The sequence below is a fragment of the Talpa occidentalis genome, unplaced genomic scaffold (genome assembly GCF_014898055.3).
Source record: "Talpa occidentalis isolate TD23 unplaced genomic scaffold, MPIMG_talOcc4v2.1 talOcc4.17, whole genome shotgun sequence".
NCBI lineage: Eukaryota > Metazoa > Chordata > Mammalia > Eulipotyphla > Talpidae > Talpa > Talpa occidentalis.
Genome location: NW_023601754.1, coordinates 5,989,323 through 6,011,816, shown reverse-complemented (window position 1 = coordinate 6,011,816; position 22,494 = coordinate 5,989,323). Strand labels below are relative to the sequence as shown.

Genomic DNA, 22,494 nt, shown 5'->3' with positions numbered 1-22,494 from the left:
ACCCACACTGCAGAGGCTGTGGACAGCTTCACAGTGCGGCGCTCAACCGCCTGTGCCACCAGGGAGGCCCTGTTTTTTTAATTTAAAGCATCACAGCCAGCATTTGATACTCAGATAGTTTGGCAAGGTGGTCAGGAGATGTTCTACTTGCTGTGCCTTCACTAGGCGCTGTGGGGACGCATCAGCTGTTGGTGTGATTTTGGGTGCCTGGAGGCTGCCTCGCTGGTTAGCCTGAAGCCCCAAAGAAGGACTATCAGCCGGCAGCCCTGCAGCCTGTAGAGCCCCTGCTTTGTGTCCAGCCCCACCGTGTTCTGGAGGAGACCTGCGGGTCCTTTTCTTTTTCTAATGGACTAAAGTCTGCCATTGTGCTAGGACACATCAATATAAATGAAACAAAGCTAACGAAAGTCACCTGCTTACAAGAGTAAAATTCTCAACCCTTAATGCACAGATCAAGACCTGCCAAATACAGGATTTTGCCAAATTGGGTCACCAATATTGTTGTCATAGAGGAACAAAGCAGGCCCCACACATCTTACTAGAACAGTCGGTCAGGTTGTACACTGCACAGTGAGTCTGATAAGGCGAGAGAGGCTGAGACCCAGGCTGTGTACTCTACTTGCCAAGGCACATGCCCTGGCAGCTGGGCAGCATCCACTGGGAGGAAGGGGTTGTGGGGCACCATTTTTAATATGCTCTCCAGCTCCCAGCCAGACTGGGATGTGTTTCTGCCACAGAGGTGTTGTCTGGGACAGCTATGTCTTGATTATTTAAGCAGGAAACATTTCAGAGACATGGCTTAGCAGTGACATTTAGATAGGAGGATATATTTTAGAAGACCAAATAAAGCAAAAATAAGCTTTAAATATAGTCCAGATAGGGTATGTTAAACAGATTTATTTTGAATTGATGAGCTTGTGTAGGGCCTTCCAGCCTTTTGTTTGGTCCTGGATGATGATGTAGTCGATTCTGTTTGACTGACTGAAGGAAAACAGATGAAAAGGTGCTTGCTGAGTCATGTCAACAGGAACTCCCATGTTGCTGCAATAAAAAACTCTCAGTCCTGCTCAGAACCTAAATCACCGGTAGAACATCTGTCGAACAGTTGACATAGCTGGGTGGTAGCGGGTGGCGCAGATAAACCATACGCTCTCCACTCCAGGGGGCCTGCTTGGGGGTGCACTCAGCACCCTTTGTCATGGGCTTAGTGCTCCCGAGGCCCAGCCAGTCCCCACAGTGCCGGTCGCCTCTAAGTTGCTAGGAAGAGACAAAGGGGTTCCCGTGGGTTTACTGCAGGACCAGGGAAGCAGGCCTTGGAAGGGAAGCCCAAGCCATTGGGCCTCGTGGATCTTGGGATTTTACTTGAGTCAAAGCTTTGCTCAGGGGGGACTTGGCTTTTCTTTCTGATTGTTTGGTTAAAGTCAGTTTGTGGCTCTTGGGCCCCAGAGGGCCCATGTTCTCCCTTCACAGACTGGACTGTGATCCAGTCACATCTGAGGGAGAACTCTGCCAGCCTGGCTGGCTTATGGGGGAGTCTGCACTGGGCTTATTTACAGGGGCTTATGAGCACCCACTGCCTGGGCCTGAGAACTTGGGGGTAAGAAGTGACAGGTAGGCACAGGCATCACGGCCTCGCCGTGGCGGGCAGCAAGTGGAGTAAACAGCACTTAAAAGCTAATTTAGAACTTGTCATATCATAGTTTTGAATTAAAGCAACAACAGCAATAAAATCTAATAAGGGAGTATCCCCATTTTGTTTCTGGGAGTGTAAAAAACTGACAGAAGTTAGCGCTGTAGAGGCTTGGGCAGACGCCAAGGCTGATGGTGGCCTCCACGTGTTCTGTTTTTTAAATTAAAATAAAATACAAATGACCGTTTTGGGGGGCGTACAGTTCTTTGAGTTTAACGTCTGTATCCTTCCAGATAATCACTGTCACCATCAGAATACAGAAAGTTTCATCAACCCACAACAATTCCTTATTTTCCTCCTTGGTAGTCACACCCAACCCTTGACATGTGTTCCCCATATAAACAAGTTGTCGTATAAATGTAATCAAAAGTATGTAGCCTTTTGAGACTGTCTTTTTTCCAGTGTATTGCATTTGAGAGTCATTCATGTTATGTTTGGTCAGTAGTTCATTCCTTGTCACTGCCGAGAAGTGTCCCATTGTCTTCCAGGTGTTTGCCATCTGCTGAAGGATATTTGGGTTGTTTACAATTAACTTTTGGTGGTTGTGCATGGCTTTGTGTAAATGTCTGCATGCAGTTTTTGTGTGAGCATAGGTTTTTATTTCACTGGAGTTAATACCTAGGAGTAGAATTGCTGGATAATATGGTCAATATATATTTAACTATTCAGGAACTGCTAGGAAGTTTCCAGAGAGGCTGTACTACCTTTCATTCTCCCTAGCGGTATATGTGTTTCAGTTGCTCTGCATTCTGGCCAGCACAGCTGTTTTTTTTTTTTTTTTTTTTTTAAGATTTATTTATTTATTTATGCAAGCACTGAGTACAGTCAGAAGCGCGGGAGGGTGAGAGGATTCACCAGAGCCAGAGCAGGGAGCAGAGCAGGCAGACTGACGAAGTACATTGCTGAGGGGAGCAGCGGGCGGCAGGAGAGGTCTGCGCGCCATGTGGGACCCTCACCGGCGGCTGGGGATCGAACTGGCACTGCAGAGGCTGCGGGCAGCTTCACAACCCAGTGCTCAGCCGCTGCACCACCAGAGGCCTGGCTTGGTTTGTTTTTTGTTTTTTTTTTTAAATAAAGCCAATGTAGTGTGCAGTGGCAGCAGCAGATGAGTTTTTCATTTTGGATGTTGTTTTATAGTTCTTAAATTTCCATAGGGTTCTCCTGTATAGTTTCAGTTTCTTTCCATTTCAATTCATTTCAAGCATGTTCATCCTTTTCTCTTGGATTATTTTTATTATAGCTGCTTTATCATCTGATCACTCCAGTCACCGCACCATCTCAGCATTGGCGTCTGTTGATTCTTCTTTTCCATGTGAATTGAGATTCTCGTGGTTCTCTCTGCGCCACGTAATTTTGGATGACATCGTATAAATCATTTGCTGTGTTTTGAGACTCTTGTTTAAACCCCGTGAAATGTTGACTTTTCTTTTGCTTGGGGAGGCAGTCACCTTGATGGGATTCAGGTGGTAAGTTCTGACCTGCCTTCTGTGGGTTGAGGGTTCAATGCCAACTGTCAGAGCCTGGGCAGTGCAGTCTGGATCTCCTGTTAGTGAGCGCTGCTCCGTGGCCGGCTGCGGCCCTTGTGGTGACCTGCCCCGTAGTTCAGTTCTCAGAGTTTTTACTGGGCTATTAAGGGTGACTCTCTGTGTGCAGAATCTAGCTCTGCAGATCTATGCGTGTATGAGCCTCTGCATTTATAAGCCACGTTAAGTGTCCATTTTCCCTTTCTGCTGTCTCCCTGGAAGCTTCCAGTTCTCGGGTCTCCCCGTTCAGATCTGTGTCCAGAAAGCTGGCACCTCAGCTACTGTCGCACACTTCCTGCCACTGTGCCCACGTCCGAGGTCGAGCTGTGTACCTGAACTGTACAGGGAATCATAAGAGTAAGAACCATTTTAATAAGGTTTGGACTTAGTACCTTTTCAAACTAATGAACAGCCTCATCCTGTAGATGTGAAAATGGCACCCCTGGCACCTAGACTTAAGTCTGGAACTGGGTCCTGAACGGACACGCAGCCCCAGTGTGCCATGGCACCCAGAGCCCCCGTCAGTCTTCACACGCTGCTCTGGTGACATCTGCTGTCCCCTGTTCTATCTTCCTGTGGCCGCATCTCTGAACCTTAAGTGTGCGCGGATCCTGAGCTGCCTTCCCTCAGCAGCCTGACCCCCTGTCCTGTTGGGTCATTTCGAAGCTTGTCACCTTACGTGCTGACGGCCCCGTCTCTCACACCAGCTCTGGCAAGTGATAGACCAGTCTTGTGTGTTTGTTCCCAGATAATTTTCTAGAAACTGAAGTGGTCAGGGGCCATCCCAACGGCCCTTCACCTGACCCCTGTGCTGGACTGACATGAAACATTCATGATCCCCCGTCTGGCTGGTGTCTTGTTACCCATGGCTATGCTTTAGTGGTCATTTGTTAGCTGCCTCTTCCCTCCAGCATGGCTGGTCAGTCACTGACTGGCAGTTCACTGAGTGTCTGCCTGGGGGGCTGCAGTGCATGTCAGGTCTATTCAGAAATGTGATTCCGAGCTGGGACCCTCCCAGCACTAAACGGGGCTCAGTGCAGAAACAGGCACTCGGAGGTGCCTCCTCATTCTGCTTGGTGAGCAGGAGCCACGCTGGGGCAGCTCTTGTCAGTGCTGGGGAGACAGGTGAGGGGCTGGTTGTGGGGGGGTCAGGAGGGCTACCCAGAGGAGCTGGCATTTATCTTTTTATCTCGTGGTCTTGAAATGACTTTCAAAAAAATTTTTTTTTACTTTATATATTTTTTACATCATTTTTCATTTTTGCACAATGTATGCATTTTCATCTTGGTTATAGTCCCCGTACAATTCCCACCCCCCTTGTTTTGACCCTATTCCCTTCTCCCCCCCAACCCCCGTAGTGTGTCTCTGGTTTATAGTTGCTTCTTGATTTTGATTTTTACTTTATTAGTCTTTTTCTAGGTCCCTTATTTACGTTTCCTAAATTCTTGCTATGAGTGAGACCATCCAGTATTTTTCTTTCTGGCTTATTTCACTGAGCATGATCCCTTCCAGCGCCATCCATGTTGCTGCAAATTGCATGAGTTTATCTTTTTTGATTGCTGAGTAATATTCCACTGTGTATATGTACCACATCTTCTTGATCCAGTCATCTATTTTTGGGCATTTGGGTTGTTTCCATAGCTTAGCTATTGTAAATAGTGCTGCTATAAACATAGGGGTGCAGGTGCCCTTTTGAATTAATGATTCTGTGTCCTTTGGGTAAATACCTATGAGTGGAATTGCTGGGTCATATGGAAGCTCCATCTTCAGCAGATTGAGGAACCTCCACACAGCTCTCCATAGTGGTTGGACCAGTTTGCACTCCCACCAGCAGTGCAGGAGAGTTCCTTTTTCTCCATATCCTCGCCAACATTTGTTGTTGCTAGTTTTTTTAATATGTGCCATTCTCACTGGCATAAGATGATATCTCAGTGTAGTTTTGTAATCCTTGATTACAAGTGATGTTGAACATTTTTTCATATGCCTGTTGGCCATTTGCATTTCCTCTTTGGAGAAGTTTCGTTTTAGCTAACAGAATCCAACAATGTATCCATAAAATAATGTACCTCCACCAAGTAGGATTTATTCCAGGGACACAAGGATGGTTCAACATCCGAAAATCAATCAATGTAATCCAACACATCAACAAAAAGAAATATAAAAACCATATGATAATATCAATAGATGCTGAGAAAACTTTCGACAAAGTACAACACCCATTTATGATAAAGGCTCTTGAAAATCTCGGGGTACAAGGAACATACCTCAACATCATAAAGGCCATATATGGCAAGCCCACAGCCAGTATCATTCTCAATGGTGAAATGTTGAAAGTATTTCCACTGAGATCTGGAACAAGACAAGGATGTCCACTCTCACCACAGCTTTTCAATATAATACTGGAAGTCCTAGCCAGAGCAGTAAGACAAGAGAAAGACATAGAAGGAATCCAAATAGTGAAGGAAGAAGCAAAACTATCACTATTCGCAGATGATATGATAATATACTTAGAGAACCCCAAAAACTCGACAGAAAAACTAATCAAACCAATCAGTTTAGTAAAGTAGCAGGACACAAAATCAACACACAAAAATCAGTAGCCTTCCTATACACAAGCAGTAAATCTGAAGAAGGTGAAATGACTTTTTAAAGAAATCACACAAGTAGTATACAAGTTATTTTAGGGGAAAAATCAGAAAATGCCAGTAAATTGAAAAAGGACAACCAGTTTTCTAGGATGGCATTAATCAGCGGTGAGCACTGTTCCCATTGTAACAACATGTGTGTGCGCGCGTGCGTGTGTGCATGCTCACTCTGTGTATGTGGGGACACACACATGCCGCTTGGTGACATGACTGCCTCACACACGTGGCCTCTGTTGATGGGTGCCACGGCATTCACATTTCCCTTTTCCTATTTTTAAAAGATTATTTATGCATGCAAAAGCTGGGGTACAGGCCAGAGGTGTGGGGGTGAGAGGATTCACCAGGGACAGAGTGGGGAACAGAACGGGCAGATCTACTGAAACACATTGCTGAGGGGAGCAGCGGGCGAGGAAGGAGGGGTCTGCTGTGCCATGTGGGTAGCTCCCTGGCCAGGGATCGAACTCAGGCCACAGTGGCTGCCGACAGCTTCATAGTGCTGAGACTTAACCCCTTGTGCCACCAGGGAGGCCCCCTGTTCCTATTTTTCATTTACAATCAGTTTCACTATAATACGGAAATACTTTATTACTGTAGAGTAGCTAAATTAAGTGTTTTTAACATTTATTATTTCATTATTTTTGCTTCTGTGAGTTTTGAGGAATATGTGGTCATGTGTGCTTCACAGTAGAGAATTGCAGACATGCTCCCTCTTTATCCCCGTGACCTGCAGCGGCCTCAGAGCCTTTCTCATATAACCGCAGCGTCAGGAGCCGCGTGGAAATTCCCGCTGACCAGGACCCTTGGTTCAAAGTCAGGAAACTGACCTTCAGGAAGGCTCCAGTGAACTTCAGGCCTCGCGCACGCGTCCCCGCTTGTCTCCCGCCTGCGCTGACAGTGAAAGACATGGCTGGCGCGTGGCCCTCCCCTCACGCCTCTGCTCTCCCCGAGCCCGCAGTGGCTCCGCAGCCCTTGTGTCTGGCGACGCGGACATTGTGGGAGAGCACAGGCCCGTCATTCTGTAGGCTGGCCCTCCATTTGGTGTGTTTGCTGATTTCCCCGGTGTAGATGCTGGTATTTTGGGGTGGTGGGAACAGAGCAGGCCCGAGGTGGTGTGCTTGTCAGCGTGTCGCGTCAGAGGCAAGGGACACAGGTTTGCTCCTTATCGGTGATCTTAATGCGATTCAAGCGCGGTCTGCCGGGCTTCCTTGCTGTGCAGTGACGGTGTTTGCCTGTGTAATTCACGGGTATTTTTGTGAAGAGATACTTTTTGGATTGTGTAAATATCCTGGAACTCGTCAAACTTTCACCCACCAGTTTTAATATCGATTGATGGTTCTTACTTGAATCAGTATTATCAGGAGGGTTGCCAAGTGGTGATTTTACAAATCCCTCATTTTGTCTGTATTTATTAAATGGGTTTTCAACTATCAGGGGGGGTTTCCCTTCTCCCCTCTTTGTGGATGGTGAGTCCTGGATTTGTGGGGTGAGGTGGGAGGGACATGCCCAGTTTGACCACTTGAGGAGGATCCTCTCTGCTGCTGTCCCCACCCCTACCCGCCTCAGGGCCCCTCCCTCAGCTGGAGGATGGGGGGCGGAATTTAGGGCTTCCAACCTGCACACACATCCACACACACACACCCACACCACCCCTTCTCCGCCTTAGGATATGCAGGTCCCTGTTCTGTCCTCAGTCTCCTGCAGGAAGCTGCTCCGGCCTGCTGGTCTCTCACTGAGAAAACCAGGGAGCCCCAGTGGGTGTTGGGAGCTTGTCACAGACATTAGGGCGGGAGAATGAAAGCAGGGAAAGGAAGGGCAGGGGGATGTGGCAGGGCATGGGGATGTGGCGCTGCCCATGGCTCTGGGGCGTGAGAAGGGAGGGGGGCAGAAAGTCCTGGTGCCGGTTGAGCATCTTCACACGTGTATGGTTTGAAGGCCGCTGCTTTCCTGTGTCCTCACCATACGTGATGCTTTTGCTCCATTACTAATGTAAATGGTCTGAAAATGCAGCTTTTTGGGCAGCGTGGCATTTGCAGTAAAATGTTGTGGGCATTCTTTTGGCAGGAAAGATGCTGACCGTCTGTGGTTCTCTGGAATCATGTGCAATTATATCATCAAACCACATAATCAGGCTTTCTAGACTTTTTTTTTAAGAGCAGAAAAATGTTTTGCATTTTATTGGGTCACACTGTGTGCTCTCTGTGGCTGGATGTCCCAAAATAAGCCTGTTTTTATTTGTCCGAGACTCTGATGAGCTCTGGCCAGCCCAGCCGCTGTTGACAGATAGGCAGGGACATGTGTGCGCTAGGGCCCTGACTTTAAGGATGCTCGTTTGTGTTACAGTTGAGCCCCTGCTAAAACACAAAACCAAAAAAAAAAAAAATTTATTTATTTATTTTTAAAGATTGATTTATTTATACAAGCACTGGGTACAGTCAGAAGCGCGGGAGGGCGAGAGAATTCACCAGAGCCAGAGCGGGGAGCAGAGCAGGCAGAAGGACCGAAGGACACTGCTGAGGGGAGCAGCGGGCGGCAGGAGAGGTCTGCGCGCCTTGTGGGACCCTCACCCAGCGGCGGAGGATCGAACCGGAACTGCAGAGGCTGCAGGCAGCTTCGCAGCCCAGCGCTCAACCCCTGCGCCACCTGGGAGGCCCTATTTATTTATTTTTTAAAGATTTATTTATTTATGCATACAAGAACTCGGGTACAGGCCAGTGGTGCAGGGGGTGAGAGGATTCACCAGAGACAGAGCAGGGAACAGAACAGGCAGACTGACTAAAAAACACTGCTGAGGGGAACAGCGGGCGAGACAGGAGAGGTCTGCTGCGCCATGTAGATTTCTCCCTGGCTGGCCGGGGATCAAACTCGTGCTGCAGAGGCTGCAGATTGTTTCATAGTGCACGGCGCTTAACCCTTTGTGCCACCAGGGAGGTCCCAGAACAAAAAATTTTTAAAAGGGAAGAAAAGAAATTGAATTGTGGTCTCCGAGTTTGACTCTTATGTATGGCCTCAGGATTCCAAAATAGCAAAATTATTTACACAGGAGAACCCAGCTTGAAAGATTTTCCTGGGCACTGACTGAGTAGACTCTGGCGACACATGGGACATCGCCTTTGGGGGCTTGAAGCAGCCGAAGCTTGGAGTGTGTTTGGGGGCCTGCCCGCGGGGGCACCCCTGGCAGAGTGGCCTTGCCCTGCTTCCCTCTTTTCTTCCAACCACCCCGAGCCCTTGGCAGCCTCCCCCTTTCTTCTCAGCAATAAGGAACTCATTTGCCTCTGCCTCTTGGCAACTGGGCTTAACTAATCCTCCTGCCTAATTACCACTGCTCCCTGCCAGCCTGGGTGTGGGGCTCCTGCAGCCGCCCTGCCCCGCCCCAGCAGGTAGTTTTCTTTGCATTCTTTGCCTCTCTCAGAGCCACAGCCTGGACACTGTTTATTTGGCTCCGTGACGCCAGAGAGTGCACAGAGCTGTTGACTGCAGGTTAAATAATGTGCACCTGCCATTGGCGCCTTGGTTATGGGACCAGAAAGTGTTTGCCCCCTGCTCTGTTGTCTCCGGCGAGCAGCAGAGTAGTTCGCATCCTCTTGGGATGGCTTCCCCTTGAGAGCAGCAACTCGTGGGTTATTTTTCTTGGAAAAATTAAGGTGCGGCTGGATTTAGTGCCCTTTGAGAAAGAGTAAGTTGTGTGCTTCGTCTGGCGCCCTCCGGGCCCCGGGCCCCGGGTCTCTCTCTGTGTTCCTTTGGCACTGTCCCTGGGGTCAGGGGTGTGGGCGGGGTCAGGCCCTGGATGCGCCGTAAGAGCCAGACACAGGGAGGAACTGGCATCGGCCTTGGACCAAACTTCCGGGCCACACGGTGGAGGTGCCACCTGTTTCCTGAGGGGACATGAGCTCAGAGAGAACGAAGGGATTGTGCTCAGCGTGGGGACTGAGCGTGGCCTCGTACGCCTCATGCTCCCTGAATGCAAGCCTTTGTTCTTCCGAGGGGCCTGGCACCGCACAGCTCGCTATTTCAGCCCCGCTGCCGACCCCACAGCCTGGCTTCTGGCCTGCGAGCTCATGTGTAAGGTGATCTGTCATGAGCAAGCGTGTGCGTACAGAGCAGCTCCAAGCGCTCGGGGGTGGGGGGGAAGGCCTCTCCCCCTCCTGGGGTCCTAGCTCCAGCACCCGGTCTAGCCTCCTCCGGGAGGTGCTGAGAGGGGAGCAGCTTTCTGGGGTGTGGTCACTGCTCACCCCTGGGCTGCCCTCCCAGAGGTCTGCCAGCAGAAGCAGCGTTTTCACAGTTGGGTGTTTGTGACTAACCAAAGCTAGGTCTCGGGTTTCAAAGATTTTTTTTTCAGCGTTGGCGGGAATAGAGATGTTTTCATTTTGAACGTGCTGGAGTTGATCAGATCTTGGCCTGACTCTGACGGTACTTTGGACCCTGCTGTGCGCGCGTGTGGTCAACATTCGGTGGGCGGGATCCTTCGAGCTTGCTACCTGCCAGGCAACGAGCCGCATTTTACTCCATAAATTGTGCGTGGCCTGACAGAGCTGGGTGCTGACCAGCCTTTTCTCTCCCAACCTGGCTTCCTGCAAACACCGCCGTGTAAAGTGTTAATAGGTGTGCTGAGGAAAAACAGAATCCTCTGTTGGGGTAACATAATCCACGCATCAAATGAAAAACAAACAGGATTTTTACTGTGGGACTCTGCAGAACTGTGAATAAGCTGGTGTGCTCCCAGGACCCCTAGGCCAGGGATGAGAGTCGTGACGGAAACAGCTCGGGGCCCAGCACGAGATAACCCAGAGCTGCGTGTTGCTGCGGCCACGCGGGTGGACTTAGGGCTGCTGCTTCGTAACTGGAAAGGCCAGATGGTGCTAGCAGTTTCCATACTTAAGCATTTATTTCTTTTCTTTTTTTTTTTTTTAAAGATTTATTTATTTATGCATACTAGAGCTGGGGTACAGGCCAGAGATGCGGAGGGTGAGAGGACTCACCAGAGACAGAGTGGGGAGCAGAACAGGCAGACTGACTGAAATACACTGCTGAGGGGAGCAGCGGGTGAGACAGGAGAGGTCTGCTGCGCCATGTAGGATTCTCCCTGGCTGGGGATTGAACTTGTGCTGCAGAGGCTGCGGATTGCTTCATAGTGAGGTGCTTAACCCCTTGCGCCACCAGGGAGGCCCCATTTATATACTTTCTTTATCGAGGTGACATTAGTTTATAACACTGTATATGACTTAGGGGAATAAGTTCACGCCTCCTTGGATGAAAAAAAAATTTAAGGCACAATGGAATTATTTTTCTAACATATGCACTGGACTGATGATTTGCGAGTTATGCTCCTGAAGCTGTAGTTCAGGAGGCTGAAACAGATGTCCAGTTCTTTGGTCAGAAAGGCTGAGGAACCGCTGCCAAGGGGAATATAGCCACAAAAATAGAGGGACTGCTTGGCGTGAGGGTCTAGGTCCTGGCCCCCCTCCATCCCCAGCCAAGGAATTGAGTTTGAAGGCCGGGCGCGACTCTTCCCCGTGAGGCCTCCTGAGGCCCCTGCTCCTCTAAAGCCTGTTGCAGGTACCCAAGCCCTCGGTGACCCCTGTGTCCCGAACCCCAGCACCTTCTCGGGCACCGATCCCTGGCACCTGCTTCAGCATCTGTGTGTATATAACGGGGTGTTGGCTGGGTGGGAGCTGGGACCCCAAGCACAGCAAGACCTTCCCGGTGCCAGAGCCGTGGGGTCGCAGAAGGGTGGTGTCACTAGAGGAGCCGCTGCACGTTCACCTTCTGGTAAGGGAGGGAGCCATTTTAGCCAAGGCTGGCTTTAAGTCTCCTTAAAGTTGATCCAGAATGCTGTGACTTTTGCTTGTCTGCGTTTTAAGTCGTGCTCTCTTAGCTCCTTTGATGATCTGGTGACCGAAGCCGATTAGGATCTGCTCTTCCAGGATGTCGTCATAGACACGAGGGACTCTCCTCCCTGAGGGGCCTTGCTGGTGAGAGCAAGGCCAGCCTGCCTGTCACGCGCTGGCCTCGAGGGGCCCTGTGCCCCCTCCCTCTGTGTCCAGTGCGGCCAGGGCGCCTGCTGCCCGGGGGCTGAGAGCTGGTGGGCGCTGCTGGCAAAGGGATGGGGCCGCATGGACGAGCACAGCGGTTTTCATTTTTCCTTGATGTTTTTAATGTCAGCTTAAAATATTCACGAATAGTTTCAAAACAAATACAGATGGAATCTTAGAGGGCATTGACACTTCAACTCATGTCTCAGAAAAGTGTTTATACAATGTAAATTTTTAAAAATTAAGTCTCATATTCATTGCGGATGTTTTAGGAAATAAGAGAAGTCTAAATTAAAAAAAAATCATTCCTACCTCAAAGATGGAGCCACTATTAATATTTCACTGTAGATTCTTCCAGAATTTTAATATGTAACTGATATATTTATATATAGTCAAATATTTACATTTATAATATGTATGTTGTGTAGTGTATGCATATATTATTAGTGTATACACAAAGACCATAAATATGTATTTCTCACATATCCAGACACTACAGGTAGACCTAAAAAAAATAATCTTCCTGATTCCTCTGCCCCCATCTAATCCTGACCCACAGAGGAATCGATTTGTAACTAGTTCATGTAAATCCTTCCATGCAGGTGTGTGCGTATACATGGATATGCTTATAAATTTTGTGTTTCACCAGAAATGGGGTTTTTTTATACTAATGTTTTACACTTCATTTTTATTTTTTTTCAGGTATCCTCTGGATACCCTCTGGATATCTTAGTATCCTCTGGATACCTTAGCATCCTCTGGATATCTTTCCGTGACATTTCATGTAATTCTATCCGTTCTTTGTTCCTTCCTGTGTGTGGGTAGGTGGCCATAATTTAGCTGGCCAAGGAACTGGCTGGACACCTGTTGACACCGCAGGCAGCGCAGCAGTGAGGCGACTCGTGCAGTTGTTCCTGTGGGACATCATAGAATTTGTAGACGAAAGGCCTGCAAGTTGATAATAACTACACTTGTGATAGGACTGGGAGGCCACTTGACACGGCGGTCTGGGCCCTCTCTGTCACTGTGAGAGTGGCCAGCTCCCACCAGCACGGGGTATGACTTGACAGATTTTGTGAACCTGGTAGAAGATGATGATCTCAGCTGGCGTTTCTCTTGTTGGAAGTCGCTGTGAGTGTGTGCTCACCTGCTTAGTGGTCATTTACAGTCATTTGTAAATTGCCTTTTCTTATTCAGGCCCCAGTTGGCTCATGGATGTCTTTTCCACACTAACTTAAAGGAGTTTTACTTAATATTGGAGTTTTTTTTTTTAATTAAAAAAATTTATTTATTTATGCATACAAGAGCTGGGGTATAGGCCAGAGGTGTGTGGGGTGAGAGGATTCACCAGAGACAGAGTGGGGGACAGAACAGACAGATTGACTAAAATACACTGCTGAGGGGAGCAGCGGGCGAGACAGGAGAGGTCTGCTGTGCCATGTGGTTGCTCCCTGGCCGGCTGGGGATTGAACTCGTGCTGCAGAGGCTGCGGATTGCTGCATAGTGTGGTGCTTAACCCCTTACGCCACCAGGGAGGCCCTATATTGAAGTTTTTAATTATAATTTTATTAATCATATTACTTTTTAACTTTAAAATTAATTTTGCTTGTATTTTTCCCCTTACTATGATTTGTTTTTTAACTTTGTTGATTTAAGTTTTGGGTTTTTTTTTAAAGATTTATTTTATTTATGCATACAAGAATTGGGGTGCAGGCCAGAGGTATGGGGAGTGAAGGATTCACCAGAGACAGAGTGGGGAGCAGAACAGGCAGACTGACTGAAACACACTGCTGAGGGGAGCAGCGGGTGAGGCAGGAGAGGTCTGCTGCGCCATGTGGGTAGCTCTCTGGCCTGCTGGGGATCGAACTTGTGCTGCAGTGGCTTTGGACAGCTTCGTAGGTTGCATCTTAACCCCTTGCGCCACCAGGGAGGCCCCACTTTTGTTTTTGACCTCCACTGAGGTAGATCACATTTCAATTGTGGTACGATCCCTTAATTCTGAAAAGGTGTACGGACTCAGTCAGAAATCTGGGTATGTCAGAACAATTCCAATTGTAGATGTCACTCAGCTGTACTGAGCAACATTGTTATGCCATGAATATGCTGTTTCAGTGTGTTGACTAACTTATGTACATCCGCTGATGGTGGGTCTGTGGGAGTTCCTCTCTGGAGCATTTGTCTCTTTGGTCTGTTCCCCCCTCACCCCAAGATTTATTTATGTAAGCACTGGGTACAGTCAGAAGCGCGGGAGGGTGAGAGGATTCACCAGAGCAGGGAACAGAACAGGTAGACTGACGAAGTACACTGCTGAGGGGAGCAGCGGGCGGCAGGAGAGGTCTGCGCGCCATGTGGGACCCTTGCCCGGCGGCGGGGGATGGAACCGGCGCTGCAGAGGCTGCGGGCAGCTTCGCAACCCAGCGCTCAACCGCTGCGCCACCTGGGAGGTCCTCTTCAGTCTGTTTTGGAGTGTAAGAGGCCATTTCGCAAGCGTTTTATTTGGGACTATTGGACTTGGTCAGTTCAAGGTCTGTCAGCTACACCACAACGCGGCCTGGTGCATCAACCTTCCCCCACGTGTACTTGCTCTCTAGTCCTGCTGTGGGTTCCGACCCTACAAACCCTGGAATTCTGATAAATTCCACTTCATGTGATTCTCACCAAGAAAGGAAAGGACTGTGGCGTGCTGGTAGCTGCATGCGCTGTCGCTGAGCACGCTCTGGGGCAGGGCACGGCTTCCTTTTAGGTCCCGATGACAACAGACCTGCCTGCTCGCCGGCCTGTGCACTCGGAGGTCTGAGGAGCTCTCTGCAAGCTTCTGGCTCCATGTGTCCATCACCCCTCTCTCTGTCACCACCACATGCTGCTAACGTATCCCCCCTGGGCACATTCATCTTGTGAGTTTAGGGCCTGTTTCCTTCCTCACGGTGTCAGACCAAAGCTTCACTGGAAGCCGTCCCTACGGTGGGGCATGTGGAAGTGACCGCTCAGTTCAATTTAATGTGGCTCTCGATGTCCAACAAGCCAAATCCTCCAAATGCCCCGTGCCGTCCCACCACCAGCTGGCAAAAGGAGTTGTGACAGACAAGAAGTTGCAGTGGAAGGAGGTAGTGGTCTCCACTGATGACGGTTAAAACAGCTTGCTTGGGGCCTGCCTGGTGGCCCAGGGGTTAGGTCTCAGCACTATCACTGTAACGCCCGAGATCGATCTCTGACCAGGGAGCTACCCACATGGCGCAGCAGACCTCTCCTGTCTCTCCCGCTGCCCCTCAGCAGTGTATTGCAGTGGATCTGCCTGTTCTGTTCCCCACTCTGTCTCGGGTGAATCCTCTCACCCTCCCCCACACTTCTGGCTGATACCCCAGTTCTTGTATGCATAAATAAATAAATATTTTTAAAAACAGCTTGCTTGTGTAGACTTCACAAAAATACAGCCGTGTGAACACATCGGTCCCTTCCAGGGTCTTGCTAGAGGCCGATACAAGTGAGGAGGTCTGAAAAACACGTTCCACAGCACAAGCTCCAGCTCTGGCGTGCCTGGAAGGGGTGTGTTGGTGAGGGTGCTGCTGAACCCCCTCCCCACCTTCCAGAAAGGCCCTGGCGGTTTACACTCCCACCACTACTGACACGGAGCTTCATGAAAATTTTAAAAGTTTTACCCTAACTTAACCAGCCATCCTTTTCTGCCCCCTCCCCTTCCTGGTTTTTCTTTTTTGTGCTGCCATCATAATTAGCCACCATTGTGGAAATCTGACAACCTTTCCATAGCTATTTCCTTACCAACCATGACAGTATTTGCTCCTGGGCAGCTGGTAGTTGCTGCGTGGGGACAGCCCTTGTCAAGGGCACCCACGATCCCCTGATGAGCAAAGACACAGCTGTTCCTTGTTTACATCTCCGAAACAGCGCTAGGCTATTTGCACGCGACATTTGTCCACTCAAAATTATTATAACTCGAGTTGCTTTTGACTCCGTTTCCCTTGAAGTTGTTGGAGTCCAGTATAATGTTATTTGGATCCTTATTTTCTTCCTTTTGGTCCTTGGGTAGGTTTTTCTCTAGCAACAGCTGTTAGATGTCGCTGTGCTGGAGAAAAATGTGACTTTTTGCTGATTCAAAAGGCAGGCAAAAAAAAGTGTATGCTTATAATGACAGTGCATTAGGGACCACCTCAATACCTAGCCATATGGGGTTGATTAAATTATGGTGCATGTATAGATGCGTGTATCTGGGTGTCTATCTCTGTGTGAATACTTGGGATTTGTGATTTTTTTTTAAATTTGTGATTCAATATAAGAAAGACATATTTGGTCTTCATCTGTTTCTGGCACAGAGCTCCTAAAACCCTTGGAATTCCCTAAATGATAAGAGAGGTGAAGGTGTCTTTTGATATTTATAGCAAAACCCCTTCTACGTCTGATTGGGTGTTACCGAGCCCCAAGGATGAGGCTGGCTGTCAGGGGTGAGCCAGAACGCGGTCACCTGGGAGGGTGGTGGTCTCTCAGCTCCACGGGGACAGGCACCTCCTGCCTGACACCCTTCCCGGCCTTGTCTCGTGTGCTTCTTCGTGGGGCTCTTCCCTGTTCTCCTTTGATAATCTTTGTAAGTAAGTGGATTTCTTGAGCTCTGTGAACTTTCCTAGTAAATTAACCAAACCCCAGGAGGATTTGGCTTATAGCAGGACAGTTGGAAGCACAAGGAACAACCTGGACTTGCTCTTGGTGTCAACGTGGGGGCAGCCTCGTGGGATAAAACTTTAAACCCGTGCGATCTGATGTTATGTTCAGGTAGATAAAGGCAGAATTGAGTTAACTGCTTTGTAGTGTTGAAACACACAGAGAAATACTACGAAGTCGTTAAAAATGACAGCTGTGTTTACATTTATGTGGAAATGCCTATGGATATACTGGTGGTTGTTTTTTTAAAAGATTTATTTATTTATGCATACGGGGACTGAGGTACAGGCCAGAGGTGCGGATACACTGTTTAGTAGAAAAGGTGGGTTAGAAAACAGGGTGTGTGAGACATATATCATGGTTTAAAAATGATGTGTGTTTAGATTATAACATGCTGTATGTTTCCCTATTTCACATGCAGCTTTTGTCAGACACAGAGTCCTTTTCTACAGATCTTTTCAATTTTGAACCCGATTGCTTGGGGTGTGCAAAGAAGGCAGGCATAGATGAGTGACTGGTTGGGAAATACTCTAGTGAATTGTGAGGAAGCAAGCCATCTAGAAGGACCGAGGATCAAATCTGGGCTGTCCAGCTCCAGCACTGCCTCTTGCTCTGAGAGACACGAGCTGTGACGCGGGGTCGGCGTCACCTCAGATGCTGCGGTGCAGCTGAGAGGCACTAAGTGCCTGGGTGGTGCTGGATTTGTAGATGATCAATGAGTAATGTGTCCTTGTTTCTAGTATTAATTATAATAGTAATGTTATCCCAACATGAATAAGAGCGGTGCTTTTCCCCCTATTGCTGCATGACTAATTACCGTAACCCTTAGTGACTTCAGGCAACAGATCTTTATTACTTAACTTTGTAAAGGTCAGGAATTCCAGAGTGACTTAGCTGGGGTTTTCTCTGGAGGTTCTCCTCAAGTCATCAATTGTGGTTGTGTCCTGCGAAGACTTGCCTGGGGCCGAGCACCCGCCTCCAGGTTGGCTCCCTGGAGTGGCTGTTGGCCGGAGGCTTTAGCTCCCTGCATCTAGACCCCTGAAGCGTCCTCAGGATGCAGCAGCAGGCCTGCCTCAGGGTGTGTGATGCAAGGAAGGGGGAGGCAGGAGCCACAGGGGCTTTTCTGACCTGGCCTCTGAGGTCACATGAACTCCCCTCAAGTCTTTTCTGCGAGGCAGGTCAGCCCTATTCTGTGTGTCGCAAGGATGTGACGGGGAGGCCTTGCGCAGGTTACCACATCCAGTTAGAAACCGGTGAACTACATTTAAATCTAGGTTATCTCACTCTTTGTCACCACATGTTGGGGGGCCCCAGGCTCTGCCCTGTTGTCTGCGCTCCTGTCTGTCTGCTCGCCCCCCAAGTGGTCATCTCATCCAGTCCAGTTGTGACAGGCTAAAGTGAGGGGTACTCTGGGACCCCCCAAACCTGCCCGCTCTACATGGATTCTGCCATCCGCTGCATCAAGACAAAACATGCTCTAGTGCCTGAGATCTGGAATATACTCAGTGCATGAGAGAGAGGAAAAAAGAACATAATTCAATAGTTCCCCAGAGGCCCCCAAAGTTACCCATCCCCCGGTGGGTAAATGTCCAGCCACACATGGTCGGGCCAGAGCAGGGCCCCCGAGGCCCCAAAGCTGCCACGTGTCTAAGGCACCTTCTGGTGGGGACCCACTGGAAAGGGGCACAAGAGGCCAAGAAGTCTGGACGAGAGGAGCAAAACCAAACACGAGTCACGGTGTAAGGGCTGCGGTTGTCGGCCCCCCACGGCTCTCGCCCCCGTCTGTCTCGGGTGTCCCCAAGCCCCCGGTGCGGGTCCAAGGCTGAGACGCAGCTGCTGCCCTCGTCTCCGCTCCCTGTGCCGCCCTGGCTTTCCTCCTCCGCTCCCGTCCCCTCCAGCTTCTCCTCCCTGCGCAGCTTCACCCTTGCTGGGGTGGGGCGGGGAACCTGGAGCCCCTCCTTCCCGGGAACCTCCCCTGTTACACAGTGACTCCCAGTTGCATCTCCATTCCAGACCCCTCCGCTGGACTCGGCGCGCAGCATCCCGAGACAGCTCAGCCCGAGCCCAGCGGGAACTTAACAGTTGGTGTGCCCAGGGCTGCACTCCAAACCCGCCCTCCCGCAGGCGCCCCTGCCCGGGCACTGACAGTGTCTTTCTTATAGCCGCCGAGGCCACAGGCCTTGGCGTCGTGCTCACCACCTCTTCCTCTCTCGCCCAGTCACCTGCCAGCAAGTCCTGCTGCCCCCACTTTCCACACCCACCGAGAATGCAGCACCTCTCACCCTCCGTGCTGCCACCGCCCCCTTCCCAGGCCAGGGCAGAGGCCTTCTGGCTCCCCTCGGGCTTCTGCCTGTGTCCCAGCTGGTGTCCCTGCTCAACCCTGCAGTCCGGTGGCCACCCTGAGGCCCAGAGCAGATCACGCCACCGCCCAGGGCTTCTGTGCGTGCAGAGGGGCATGGCCCTTCCTGCGCCCCTGATGCTGGTCTCCCAGGGGGCCCTCCCAGGGCCCTGAGGCTCCTGCCCACGTTCGCCCTTCCCCCTGCTAGAGGCTCCTCCCCCAGGCCCCGGTTCCCTAATACTTTAGCTCTTTCTCAAATGGCACCGTCCATGCGAGGCCTTCCATGGCCCTGCTGCCTGAAATTTCAAGGACCCCCCACCCCCCGCCCCCGCCCTGGGTCTGTTTCACTCTCCTGCCCTGCTTTAAATTTTCTCCTTTGTGGACGCCTCCCCACCTAGCATACTGCCTTTTCACCTTAATCCTTAACGTTGTCTCCTCCATTCATGTCTGAACTAAGCAGCAGGGATCTCCGTCCCTTTTGTTCACGTCTGAATTGAATGGCCTGTCAGATGCGCATGTTTCTGGAAGCCATTTTTATTTTAATATTTAAGAATGTAGGTGTTACCTCCCGCATCAATATGGTTGAAGTTAGCATACCAGGAACATTTGTAACTCATCAGTACAGTATGTTATTTCTTGCCCAAGATTACTAGATCCAATTACAGCCGGTGGGGTGGGGGGAGCTTAGGAGTTTCCCGTATATGAAGTATTTCTTTGTGAGTTGATGGCAAGTCAGGCATGTAATTCAGATGGAGAATTGAAGTCCATGGTTGTGCAGAAGACTCGCGGGAGGCCCCAGGGAGGAGCATGATGTGTGCGTGCGGAGACCCTGCATCTCTTGTGTGCCGACGTACAGTGGACACGAGAACGGCCCGCGCGGGGTTGGGAAGGTGCGGGTCACCGCCCCGGAGTGGGGTACTGGCAGAGGGAGAAGCAGAGCCCTCGTCCTTCCCTGCGAGCACGCAAGGATGTCACGCACTGCTGCTGTGGGGGGTCAGTGGCTTCCTCATCCCATGTGGCTGCCCCTGTGCAAATGACTCTGCTTGGTGTCTCATTTTGTAGGGACTGCTCTTTGGGGGAGAAGGGGGTGGTACCAGTCCTTTAAAGCTGACGGGGGTCTCGGCCAGCTTGCGTGACCACAGCACGAACCACCGGGTAATTCCAGATGGTGGAAGATGGGCAGCTCTAGGGCCCCACCCTCTCAGAGTCTGGCGTGATTGAGGCATAAACTAGCACCGCTCGTGGCGGAGGAAGGGCCAAAGCCATCTTCCTGCTGCTTCACAAGGGCTGCCCGGCACCAGGCCGGTTTGTGCACTCGGTGGGGTGAGACGTTGCTCTCAGGAAGGTGGCCTTTCCCTGTGACACCCGTGCGTGCATGAGAAGCGAGTGGGGTCATATTCCTGATGGTTCTGTTGTCGCCCCCCAGAGGAAAATGCCGCGGCCGAAGCTGGTGTTGGTGGGGTTGTGTGTGACTGCGGCAGGCGCGTCTGTCCACACCCTTGCACTACACGTACATGTGTGTTTCTGCTTTGCTTTCTAGATTCTGGCCCTGATCGCGTTCATCTGCATAGAGACCATCATGGAGTGCGCGCCGTGTGAAGGCCTCTACTTTTTTGAGTTTGTGAGCTGCAGTGCGCTCGTGGTGACTGGAGTCTTGCTGATTCTGTTCAGTCTCAACCTTCACATGAGGATCCCCCAGATCAACTGGAACCTGACAGTGAGTACAGGGAAAGCTGGACTCTCTCCAGGTCACGCTTGGTTCGGTTCATTTTGACATTTAAATAGTCCCATGTAATTCGGCTGTGAGATTTCACATTTCTTTACTGGGTTCAGTGAAACTACAGAAGGCATCGAATCTTCTCTAATGGTATGAAACACCATAACCGAATTGTTTTGACCCCTTTCAAGATGTTACTTCAATTTCGTGATCCTCTGATTGGTGATGCTGGTATTTGCAGAATATGGGCAAGAGAAAAATGGAATGAATATATTTACATATTTTCCACACTGGACCCAAAAGCCATTTCCAAAAGTATTGATTCAGGAAGAATGGAAAACTGTGAATGTCTGGTATCATCATTAAATTCATAGCAACCGGCAGGACCGTGCCAGGGTTGGTGGCTTGACCAGAGTCTTGAGTGGAAATGCATCCCCCGCTCTCCCTGGCTTGACTTCTCCGCCCTTGTGACCGCGAGGGAAGCTCCAGGCTGGTCACTCCCCGGCCCTGCTCCCTGGATGTGTGCTACTCCTCTCACTGTGCTGACGAGAAACTTAGTCACCTTTTTAAAACTTCTTTGCAAATAAACACGTGCCAGAGCTCCAGGGGGTCAGTCAGGGAGATAAGGGAGAGCAGCCCAGGGGCCTGGCCTCCTGTGCCTGTGGGTGGGGCCCTGAGGGCACACAGTGCCCGAGGAGGGGAAGGTGCCCAGACCTCCCGCCCCCTGCCTGCTCCTTTCTGCTTGGCCGGTGCTGACTGTATTTGAAGCTGAGGAGGCCGGAGCTGGTCACCTTGCCTGGCAAGGCCAACCCCGTGGTGGTCCTTGGGGTGCTGAGAGGGGAGGGTCTTCCTGACAGAAGGTCCTTTCTCTGGTCCTAATGGGCTGGAACTCATTTAGGAGGAAAAATAAAAGGGGAGCTGCTGACTTAGTAAAGTTGATGTCAGTTGAAAAACTGAGAAAAACTGTGATGGCCTTTTGAATTGAAGCTTCAGAATGTCAAGACACTGGGGACACTTGGTCTAAGTTTTTGTGACAGGTCTTAATGTCTCAACTGTTTTTTTTTTTTAAGTTTTATTTTTAATTTATTTATGCATACAAGAGCTGGGGTGTAGGCCAGAGGTGTGGAGGGTGAGAGGATTCACCAGAGACAGACTAGGAAGCAGAACAGGCAGATCCACTGAAATCCACTGCTGAGGGGAGCAGCAGGCAAGACAGGAGAGGTCTGCTGCGCCATGTGGGTAGCTCCCTGGCCGGGGATCGAACTCGTGCTGCAGTGGCTGGAGATAGCTTCATAGTGCTGATACGTAACTCCTTGCACCATCAGGGAGACCCCATTCAGGGTTTTTATGGAGATTTCATTATGTAGCCATGATTGATTAACATCATTGGCCGTTTGGTGATTGAGCTCAATTTCTAGCCCCTCTGCCATCCTTCGAGGCTTGGTTGAGGGGTGAGGGTAGGGCTGAAAATTCCAACCTTCTAGTCACCTAGTTGGTTTTTTGGGTACTAGTCTCCATCTTGAAACTACCTAGGGGTTCCAGAGCCACTTCATTAGCATAAACTCTGGGGTGTTGGTAGAGGCCTGTTATAAATGACAAAAGATACGCCTTTAACTCAGGAAAATTCCAAAGAACAGGAGACAGACCAAGTATATATTTTTCATTCTCCCACACTTTTCCTTTCTGGGACTCAGTTTCCTCATGAAAGTAGAGTAAAGTAATGCATCTTGCCTTAGAGGTGTTTTGGGTTATAAGTAGGTTTGGACCCATCAGCTGACGAAAAGATAAATAGATACAGTGTGTCTGTACACTGGAATGTTATGCGGGAGTAAAAAGGAATGAAGTGTTGGTGTATGGAATTGAAGAGCTTTAAAACTTTTA

At 49.9% G+C, this 22,494-nt stretch overlaps 1 protein-coding gene across 1 annotated transcript in view; it reads left to right on the top strand.

Annotated features, from left to right (window-relative positions):
• The window catches only part of CMTM4 (CKLF like MARVEL transmembrane domain containing 4), a 39,588-nt gene that overhangs the window by 11,477 nt on the left and 5,617 nt on the right, over window positions 1–22,494 (top strand). The window contains exon 2 of the mRNA XM_037515820.1: window positions 20,437–20,613. Within this exon, the coding sequence (XP_037371717.1) occupies window positions 20,437–20,613 (177 nt within the window). The remainder of the gene's footprint in view (window positions 1–20,436; window positions 20,614–22,494) is intronic.